This window comes from Larimichthys crocea, chromosome I (assembly GCF_000972845.2).
Source record: "Larimichthys crocea isolate SSNF chromosome I, L_crocea_2.0, whole genome shotgun sequence".
Classification (NCBI taxonomy): Eukaryota; Metazoa; Chordata; class Actinopteri; family Sciaenidae; genus Larimichthys; species Larimichthys crocea.
The window spans coordinates 29,599,433-29,610,947 of record NC_040011.1 but is presented as its reverse complement, the minus strand read 5'-3'; the positions used below and the strand labels follow the sequence as shown (position 1 = coordinate 29,610,947).

At 39.3% G+C, this 11,515-nt stretch overlaps 1 protein-coding gene across 2 annotated transcripts; it reads right to left on the bottom strand.

Moving 5' to 3' along the window:
- Window positions 1-7,353: 7,353 nt before the first annotated feature.
- si:ch211-175m2.5 (hypothetical protein) lies at window positions 7,354-11,185 on the bottom strand. 2 transcript variants are annotated; one of them, XM_027279545.1, is made up of 6 exons: window positions 11,047-11,185; window positions 10,688-10,824; window positions 10,419-10,595; window positions 10,239-10,338; window positions 8,663-8,793; window positions 7,354-8,339 (listed from the first exon to the last, which is right to left on the bottom strand). In XM_027279545.1, the coding sequence occupies exons 2-6, from the start codon at window positions 10,739-10,741 to the stop codon at window positions 8,067-8,069; spliced, it is 735 nt and encodes a 244-aa protein (XP_027135346.1). In that variant the 5' UTR covers window positions 10,742-10,824; window positions 11,047-11,185; the 3' UTR covers window positions 7,354-8,066. The 2 variants fall into 2 exon arrangements, with proteins under 2 accessions (XP_027135346.1, XP_010730449.2); XM_010732147.3 differs by lacking the exon at window positions 11,047-11,185 and having other exon boundaries at window positions 10,688-11,040.
- Between the last annotated feature and the right edge of the window lie 330 nt (window positions 11,186-11,515).

Here is an 11,515-nt window from a genome sequence, read left to right as displayed (position 1 = left end):
TGTGTGTGGGTGTGTATACTCATAGGGACACTAAAGTGCTGAGTTATGCCTCTTGCACTGTGTCAGTATTTAATCATTTATTAAATGGGCATGGGAATAAAAAATGAGTGAAACAGTCCATGACGGAAGCAGATTAAAGTACTGCAGCTCATGGGCAAAGGGATACGCAGTACTTTAAACAAACTTTTATCCCAATCCCAGTTAGACTAGATAGTTACGAATAGTAATGTTAAATTTATGTGTGTATTTAGTGACCGAAGGCTCTCATTTTGAAATACAATAGTATAGCATAAAACAAAAGTTTTTTTTTTCTAAATGACTATAAACACAAAACTTTATAAACATTTATAATTTACTGATATCTGCTTTAACTAACAGACAGACAAATGTGACTGAAAACATTACCTCCTTTGTAGAGTTAATACCAGTTAAATCTAAGTCAAAATTTCACAAGTTCACATTTGGCATGGATTAAATTCAGCATTGCAACCTTCATTATTGTTGTTAGAACAAAAGTAGGTGAAAGGACACTAGTGTCATCTTGGTAAAGAGAAACTAACGTAACATAACATTATAGTAATAAAGACTATTTTATACATATATCTTATGACAGCATATGACTCAATGCTGTATATATACAAATCATAGAAAACAAGAAAGTATTATTTAAAAAACACTGACAGTCCATGAATTTACATCAAATAAGTGACATAGTTATAGTTAACAAAAAACTACATTTTGGATTGTGTTTAAGATGTAAAAACATGTCTGACATTGACTTTAAAAGACTGTAGCAAACCTGAACACAAAGTTTGTCATGAGAGAAAAGTCAGATGTTCTGCCTCAGTTTTACCCTTGCGATTATTCAGATAAAACACAATATACACATTCAAATACACGCCCCATGAATCAAAGATCACATCAATCACCATATTATGCCTTATATTAAGATTACCTTCTTTCACATCATTACAGATTGGCTTTTTTTTAACTGTCAAAATAAACTATTCTTTCTAGAGTAACACTCAAAGTATGACAGAAATAAACAGTTTTATAAGATTGTAAAATGTATTTTCATATTGGGTAAATTATGGTGATAATAAAGAAAAATCCTGGAGGAAAATGGTCTTTGTTGACTTTTTTATGTATGCTGCTATAAACAAATGCAAAAAGATTGTTTTTCTCCTGGAAAAGTTTCTCCAGAATTTGCAAATTTTTTGCCCTTCATGTCACCCACATGTCATATATTATGTCTGAAAATTAGATAACAGTCTTGGGGAAACCAAACCATTGGAACAGATGTGTACATAGCAAACCCCCTATGAGGAAGAACAGCTCAGTTGCCAGGCGTGAAATATTCAGCCCGACCTCCACAGTCAAAATGCTTCTGAGATGACAACATGTAAACAAGTGTTGTTTTTATTGTTGTTGTTGTTGTGTTTGTTACAGTTGTTGTTATGTGAGGCCAGCAACAGGAGGCTCTCATGTGTGGATCTGAAGATTTAGAGCCTAATGTGGCAAAGTGCAAGACTTGGCGTCTGGAGGCCTCACACATGTGCAAACTTGCACACAAACATGCTTGTACTCCATCAATATAAACAGATTCAAACACACTGTGCACGGCGGGGGCCTGAGTGAGACCAGATTGCATGTTCACGGAATGTCAAACGGTCAGACTGCTGAGCCCAGTGTGCAGCTTATGTATACTTCACAGGGAATCAAAAAGTTATGAGCCAAAACAAAGACGCTTTTCTTTTCTTCTGCGGATACAGATTAAACTCTTGTCTGTGATGGTTAATAATGCATTTTGAAATCAGAACCATACAGAGGTCACAGGGGCTATAGGGCAAAGTGAGAAAAGGGCAGGAAAGTAATGAAATCCATTAAAAAGTTATGGGTTGGCTCAGTCTTATTACCATCCAATATGGCCATGACCTCTGCCTGCTGAACTGCTGGCCCAGCATTATTAGTTAAAAGAAAAACCAAGCTATGCGTTTATGTGTAGCAGTTGGATTGTGGGTTTTTACAGTTGGTTGGTGGACTCCAGCAGCCAAATGCTATTCCTTCCTCAGCACACAAAGAAACATGTCAGCTCTGCGGCAGAGGCACTGGACATCACCACCTTTAGTCGCTCTCTTGCTCCCACTTCACGTTTTCTCATTCCAGTCCCAATTAATCCACCTTTCCCACAATCCCCTGGGGGATGCAGTTGAGAAACAACCCTGCTGGAAGCTGCTACCACACCAGATGACCATCTTTCCCCTCCTTGCCCTGCAAGTTGTCCAGCCACCTGTCCTGTCCTCACGTCTAAACAGTCTCTCACCTTCACACATTATCACAGTCAAAACAGTGCCGTGGTGTCTCACTTTCTATTCATATTATTCTATTTTGTTTGGCTGTTGATCATTTGTTTGCTTTATTCTTTTAGCCATGCGAGTGACCTGGCTCTACGACTACTTCAGAAATTGTCGGAAGTGTTCTCTTCACTTATTTGTCTCTATTTTCTATTTTGTATTCTATTTCGCTGTCTTTGCTCTGCTATTCCGTTTCAGTAATCCATTAAGGAATTATTTAATCAATTCTGTCGTGACACTTTCATTACTGTAATAAGGTGTGATTCATTTCCGTGGGTGGGAAAAAGTTACACCCTGAATGTTAATGTGACGCTTCGCCAAATGAGAGAGTAGCAGCGTGGTTGGCTGGGTATGGAGTCTGTCATCCATCAGCCTCATCTGTTCTCACTTTCCTCATGGTTTTCCTGACAGAGCAGAGCCCATCCTCCTCTCTGTGGGCCAGAGGTCTAAATAACTATTTACTCGGCTCCGTCTGCAGGCTGGAACCAAAACATGAGTTTTATATGTGAGACATGTAAACCCCCCTGAAGAGATATGGCAGCAATAAATGAGTCATATGAATCATATTCGTATTCATGGCACACAAAAACAAATGAGCACTGCAATTACAAATACGTACAAAGTCTGCCAAGTGGTGATCTTGCCAAGTTTCAAGGACAACCACAGAGATGGTAGATTTCTGAAATTGTTATTAAGAGTATTACGTCTACAATTTAGATTCAAGTTTCATAATCTGAAACCATAACACTGCAAAAACAGAGAGAAGCAGAACGAAGCCTTTGAACTTTACTCTGGGAATGATGCCATCACATCACAGTGTTTAAACAATCTTCCATCTAATATTGAAGTTATTAGTTTCAGTGTGCTCAGGAGTTTAACGGATCGGCTGCAGGTCACACTTTTGATGGCTGCATTGACAGGAACTCATTCAGCAGCAAATATGAGATGATGCATGACTCATAATCCGCAAGCATGAAGTAATCTGAGTGAATGCGCATTTGGATTATCGGTCTGGAACAGTCTAGTCTGAAACACTTCTTAAACTGGTTTATTGAGGGGTCATGAAAGAGCTTCAGCTGTGTGGAGATGCAGTCTATCAGCGTTTGACTCAGTGCTGTCAGGATGATAAGTAACTCATAAGTCATAAGTCACTGAACTTTCAGGACCAACTAGTAGGTGCAGAGCATTACAGCTTCAGATAGATTCTGTCTTCAGCAGCAGTTAATTTGGTGACCTGAGAACTTCCTTTGTCTGTGAGCCAGAGTGGCTTTTAGCAAAGTAGAGCTGTCTACCATAGGTAACACTGACTATGCACAAGTACCTCATACAACCACATTTCCAAAAACCCTCTCCTTTTAGCTTACTACGACTACTAGAGCTTAGGTGTGATTAAATACCTTCAAAGCTAGTGACTATCTTACCAGTCTGTACTTGCTGTTCTTTGTGTTCAGTGCAGTAACAGTATATGGACAGAGCCCGAGTGACATCCTTTTGGCTTTTGAGGCCGGAAATCGGTTAATCAAAATATCAGCATAGACGTGGATCATCTGCAGACCTAAGGTGGGCCGAATGACGCCTGGGTGCTCAAATAAGCCATCTGTAATGGTACTTACCTGTCAATTAAGCAGCGACGCTGTTAATTATGTGCAACTATAAGCCTAAATATCATTTTGACAAGTGTGTTTAAAAAAAAATTAACCCCTCGCAAAGTTGACATGAGAAAATTAGCTACGGAGACCAAAACCGTTGCCTGAACCAGGCTGTAAACATGTTTATTTCTGCTGTGAAGCTAAAGGGCATTTTAATACGAGCACTTATGGAGGCTGACTCAGGTGAACATGTTAAACATTATAGGCCTACCTGACAAACACCTGGCTTTATTGATCAGTGTAACAATATGCTAAATCCAGACAGAAGCCATGACAAAGTCTAAAAAATTTTTTTTATTTTCCCATGCATATTCGCCAAAAATGAGTGCATTGTTTCACAACAGCCTATTTTTAAAGCTTTGTTGCGTGTTTTTCACTCACCCTGTCTGTGTCACAGCTGTGTGACTGACTGCACGTTCTATCTCTGGTGTAGGGTCCGTAGGGATTAGGCTCCCAGAACAAGTAGGCCTAGCTGCTCTGTTACGTGAAATTCCATCAAACCAAATTAATGCAAATGACCTTTGCAAAGCTGCAAATGCTCACAGAACATATTTAACACACACACGCACACACACTTTGCTGAAGAATGTAAATGACTGGGTGCACACATTAACACAACAGTATGTCCATATGCAGACTTGCATGCACATGCATGCTCACGCACACATGCACTTTTAACAGGGAAGATAATGGTCTCATCTTAGTGTCTGTCCATTTGCTAATGTCCCATATGTGCATGCTTGGTTTGAATTCAGCCCTTATGCCTGCTTGCATCCTCCTCAATGAGTCACAAAGTGCGAGAGCGTCCCTTGTGTGTAAATGGAGCATCTCAGTTGGAGAAAAAAAAGCTTTATCTTAAAATAGATTTCCTCATACAATCATTTGTAACCGCAACTATATTTGATTATTTCCTGAATTTGCAAATGTAATATTCTTTCTTCATGCTTCATCAAATCTTACTTAAGTCAGTTATTTAATTTCCCAGAATACATTTTCAACCAATTCTGTGTGCATGAACTTCAACTCAGATGTCTTAAATGTTATGATGGCGGATTTTCCTTCCTCTCATAGTCCAACCAACCTGCACATGATAAAAGATTGGCCCAATCTCCCAGCCTCTGCCAGATTATTTAGTCATCGTCAACATCATTTCACACCTTGTGCCCTCATGTCCAAGTAATATATCCATGCAAAAAAGTGATTATGAGAACAGTTTCAACCACCACCTTGAACAAGATAAAAAGAAAATGCTGAACACCTCATTTTGGGGAAGAACATAACTCAACGTTTTTTCCTTTAATTCATTTTTTCCCATTGTAACTGCCCACTCTGGCTCCACTCCCCTGCAAGTGTGAAACAATTTGAAGAATTGTCTGACATTTCTTGAAGTTAAATTGGGCAAGTTCGCCTGAACACCCAGCGGAAGCATAAAAGATGAGAAGTACTTCTTCCAAAAACTCCCTCTTCTTATCTCTCCTCAAGCTATGTAGGTTGACTTAGTCCTAACTGTAGGAAGCTTGGAGACTGTGCAAGGAACATCAAAGACTGCATGGTGAATTACAGGAATAAAGTCACGTTTCTGTGGCACTAGTCAGTTTAAGAGAAGGTATGTGAAAGATTATACACTCTGCCAGCTTGTTTTGAAGAAAAAATGTCATAATTTAATTGAAAATATTGCATAATAATTGAAAGCATATTTTTCACTTGACATTTGAGACTGAATGTCTTTTCTTTTGCACATTATCTCTTGATTCCTTTTCATTCATACAGCAGTCTAAAATATGTCCTTTCATATTTTTCTATGCTCCATATAATAGCTCTAATGTGGTGCGAGTGAGTGCGAGTTTTACTGAAATATCACATTTTGTATGCAGAATCCCTTCAGATGCTGTAATTTCCTCATCCACGCTGAGAACTGTAATTGCTGCTCGGGTTGTAAACCTGTTGCTAAATCTCTCCAATTTACAGTAAAACCCATCCACATGAAGGTTAAGCTTCATAATGATGCCTACTTTACTAGTTTTCATTTTTCCACTTGACCCACGGGCTCGCTTGCTTAAGTAACTCTCCTTTTCTAATGTGCATTTGATATGTGTGCACCGTGACTTGTTTTATCTCCCTCAAGAGAATAAAGACACAGTGCCAAACCTCCCCAGAGTCCCCTTCCAGTTTGCAACAGAAATAAAATCTTATTGATTTGTATGACAATGTAGCCTACAGAGACAGACTACAATAAGAAATGGGTGAAAGCCTTCAACTGAAAGCTGTTAACCTTGTCACTCACCACAAACAGAACATGCCTGAAATTGTCATACTCTGTTCTATTATGTTCTATTTTTGGCCTGAAGATTTACAAGATGATTGACAGGGGGAGCCACATACCATAAATTAGCCACGTCTGGAGGCAGGCTCCTTTTAATACTAATAGGAGACATGGGGGTCAGGAGGGTTGTTCTTAATGAGGAACTGTAATAGTACATGAGCAGATCCTGAGACATATGATACTTAATCAGGGTGATAAGGACAGGACAGGACAGGAGAAGCCCTAGGAGGAAATGACCTTTGCTAACATTAATGGATTTGCTTACACACAATTTAACATTGTCTCGGTCAGTGTGTGTGTGCCTGAAGAGTCCCACTCCACTGAAGTAAATATCCCGTTTGGATGACTTTTAGATAGTCAGATCATCACTCGACATGTCAGTTTGTGATCTTTTGAATTGAAATCATGGTTGTGGTCATTCACTACACTGTGTGAAAATCTCCTAAATATTCCAGTGAGCAATGTAGTGTTTGACTGCACATGAAAAGGACAATTTGAATATGTGCTCTCATTTGCAACCAAACATTTGTAACTCTAACATCACTCACACATAAATACAGAAGTAGATATACTGCTGATGCCTGGAGTCATGTTTGACTTGTATCATTTTAGATTACAGACAGCACAGGGATGTCAGCAGAAAAAGTAGGCTGTCAGGAAAATAAACTTTGGGAGAAAAGGCGCTGCACACAGAATTTTAATGAGGAAAGGTGATTCAAAGTCAAAATTTCCACATGATCCTAAACATGATGTCATAAGAGTCATATGAAGAGATATTTTTGCTCTCTTTCTGGGGTTGTTTTGGCTACTGTTTCTCACACGTGGGGCTTTTATGAGGTATAAGATCACAATAATGTTTTACCTTTTATCTTCAGCAGTTTAAATATAATCCATTCTAATATGTATAGATATGGTGCCATCTTGTGGTGATTCAGCAATTTATTATGAACCAATTATTCCAGAGAAGTCTTCCCTTTATTAAGAAAGCTCAGTGGTATGGTCAGAAAGATAAGTGTCAAATCTTACATATTATCAAGATGTATTTCTTTATTTAGAAGACAAAGGCAAGGATTAGAGAAGTAGTTTTTGCTTTATACCCTTAGCACTCAAGCTTACATTGCTGTGAAGCAATGCCAGTAACTTATTTGCCCTCTTGGTGGCAGAGAGAGTAGAAATGCATTAAGCAACACATCATAACACAAAGCACCTTTAACTGGTGAACAGGGAAATAACAAACCACGCATCCAGCGAACAAACATAACCATCTTAATATCAAAATATGAAGGTAAATAAGCAGACATAATGATTGCAGTGCAGACACAATGGTAAATGATTTAGATTAAGTCACTAATAGATGTGTGACAGGAACAAACACATCTCACAAATTCAAACTCATTAACGTTTTATAGTCCTCTAAATGAACACATATGCTATACATTTGCACACTCAGGGATCACAAATAAAACTTTACAAAATCCAAATTTTCACAGATAGTAATCGAAGGGTTTCAATTTCAAATCTCATTTTAAATGCCTCTCATCTCCTGTAGACAGACCAAATGACCTAAGGACACTTAATAAGTGCAGTGTTAATATTCAAATTTAAGTGCTGTCAGGTTGCATACCTGTAGATCGGATATTGCACCTCATTTCAAAAGAAAACTTCTGATTGTTCACAGGACAAAATGAAAAACATAACTGACACACTTAACATTTGACCTAAACTTTTTCTCCCCCTTTTTCACTTGTCCTTGCTCTTGTCCCGTGGTACACGGCCCATATTATAAAATTCTAAGTTTGGCCTCATATCGGTGAGGTGGGCGAGTCGGTTGGACATGGCAAAGAAAGCAGCAATGGCAGCGATGTCCCAGGCATCCTCATGGTCAAATCCCACTTCCTCCAAAGACTTGAAATGCTGCTCTGTGATGGTGTCACAGCGACACACGGCCATCGCAAAGTCTAGAATGGCACGCTCACGAGGTGACAGCTCTGCATTCTCATAGTTAACAATGACCTGGGTGAAAGAAGGGAAGGAGAGGGTAATTTATGTGATTTAGTGTTAATATTTTTCACTGTGATGAAACCAAAAAAATAAAAAATAAAACACAACATATTCAATCCTGAAAGATTTTTGGTTTCCATGAGTGATTGAAACACCAGATGATGTTGAAAATCAAGCTTTGTTTTAAGGAGTACAGAGAATATTACCAACCTTGAAAACATGACAGTTAACATTAAGCAAACTTTCAAGATTTTGTACAAACTGTGTTAGACACACTCATGTTGTCACTACACTAAGTGTCTACTACAATAAGCATAGTAGAGGCAAATTGATACCTGATCAGAGAGCGTGGGTTTCTTGGAGTAGATACGGTGTAGTGCACTGTGGGATACCACACAGTAAAGACACTTGTTGTGGATACTGGTCGCCACTACAATCAGTTCGCGATCTGCCTTGGTTAATCGGCCTAGGAGACATTAAGATATTAAATTAATGTAAAATTTGGAAAAATATAACACACATTCACACCACAGTAAAGTGAAAGGTACAACACACTCCACTGTTCACTATCACTATGAAGTGCCATGTGGGGTTTTATCACAGTGAGAGTGGAGATAATCACACATCACTTTCTGAGATGTGTTCTTAGTAAGCTTGCTGTGTTACATATGACAATTCTTAGTTAGGAGGTTGGAGATGTGGTCACAGTGTAACAGTAAATAAACAAGAATCTAAAAAAAACAGTCCATGTACCAGGAGACTCTGGTCAAAATTTTAGTCAACAAAGTTATTCAGGTAAATGAGTAAACCTGATATGTAAGAAGTGGGCACCACACTAAAAACACATGCTCAACCTCATGTCACACAAAACTTATAATGTTTAGTTAAAGAGAGACAGCGTGATAAGTGTAAATGCTCAGACGTGGAATGACAAACACCAATATGGCTAAGCATATATAACAGAAATTGAAAGTTTGGTTATTCACACGCAGCTGGATATGACTTTGTAAAGTCAAACATTAGCTGAAGTGGAGTGGGACACCTCCAGGGTAGCTTCTGTTCCACATCACATCTTTTCTTTTAGCAGTCATTGCTGAAAGGCTGAAATGTGAGGGTGCTCTGTCCATATTCCAAGCTACTGGTTTATAATTGAGCTACCCTCAGGTGCCACATTTCTCCTTAGTCAATGAGTCACAGTTCACATGAAGGCTAACTAAACACCCGTTCAGTTTTATTTCACAAAATAAAAACAAAACAGAATGCAATTCAAATTTAAAGCTCCATGAAATAAATTACAAAACAACAAAAAAACCCAATGCCCAATGTGTCCTATGTCTGTTAAATTGTGGCCCTCACACTATATTGATGCAATCTAATCCTACCTGTCAATAGTATTGCCAGCTTGCAAACAAATTTGGGAACCTTTCAGTCCTCACAAGCTTGGCACAGACACCAGCACTGTTCTTTACCCTGTTTAACCAGACTTTATTAACCACAGCATCAGCCACACTACCTGCCACCGTTTGATCGTCAACTGACATGGATCCTCCTCATGTAACACCTGCACTCCAAAAGAGGTTTCCCATTCCCCAACGGCCATTAAATGCAACACACCAGCAATAATGAAATGAAAATAAGAGTCTACAAAAAATGACAAATGACATCTTTGCTTTTTCAAGTGATGGATGATGTGTCGTCTGAGCATGCAGCCACTAACCAGGGGTGCTAAAGTGCTTAAGTGTAAGTGATTTATTGGACCCAGAGAGAGAATTACATGTTAATACTGCTTCAGGCACTATCCTAAAGAAGCCAAGAATTTATTTCACCACCCCTGTTTGCATCACAGGTGGGAGGGTGCAAGGAGAAGGGGGCGAGGAAAGGAACTGAGGATGCACAACAACATATACACACCTGTCTCTTTGTTCATGAGTTCATTGTAGTAAGCGAAGAAGGCTCTGAACTCTGCTGGTCTATGAGAGAGGACTTTGAAGACATTGGGCAAAAAGCCTCCCTGTAAGGAAACATGAAGTTTAACACACATTAATATCAGAATTGTGGTAATGTGCAGGAGAGTTAATGCCTCATTTTTACCTTTGACTCAACTTCCTCCATAAGCTCCACTATATCATAGGGAAGGTCTTTCCTGTAAGGGATCGGATAGCGACTGATTTTCTCTGGTGGCGGATCGCTGGAGGAATGCCTGGTCCCCACCACCGCCACGGCCGCCGCAGCTTTCCCCCGAAACATGCAACCCGACCGGGGAGACGCCTGGGACGAGGAGAGGAGCGTCACATGCGTCACACAGAAACAGAAATCTTAAGAAATGACAAAAAAAAGTAGAAACGTATTCGACAACTTACAAGCTGTGTGAACACATGGGGACGAAATAACTTCGAGACGAGTTTACTCGCCATGTCAGTCAGCTGGAAAGTGGAGGAGAGCAGCAGCAGTCTGATGGTTCCCAGTGTTTCCACAATGATTAAGGAACTGCGACTTACTTTTGCAAATATAGTAAACAAAAATAATGCGACCGCTCTTTCCAACTTTCAGTCACCTGCTTCTGTTGTGCAATTAATATTAACGTCAGTGATAAACGCGGTAAGTTATAACAGAATATTAACGCAGGCTGTCGTTATATATATTATAATGTTCATGACACCGTAAACAACATAATCTCCTGTGTTGTTAAAAATCCTCGTTGTGTCAGATGTTAACGTACCAGTCAAACCAACCAATCACAGAGCAGTATTGAGTCACGCCTGCTCTGTCCCCGCCCGCCGCTGCTGTCCCTCCTCACCGCCAGAGGTCAGGCTGTGCGTGACGTGGAGGACAGTGTTTGCGTGGTTTGCGTGGTTTGCGTGGAGCGTTTATGCCTGTTTACTATGCAACAAGATAAATGGTTTGATTCATTTATGGTTGAAGTTAGTGCTTTTAAAAAGGGCCAGATTTGACAATGTGAAGATGCCCAGAGGCCAGTACTAACATTTAAAAAAATGAAAATGCACTTTTTAAATTTTATTTTCATTGTCAGAGTTATCTTTTTTTTTTTTTAATGGCATTGTCACTAAATCTAAGCCAATCAGGCGTGAACAAATCTAAAAACCAAACATCTGAAGTCAGATAACAGAATAAATTGTGTGGAATATGTTAAAATATGTTAAACTTGCATGAAGTTGATGCAAATCTGA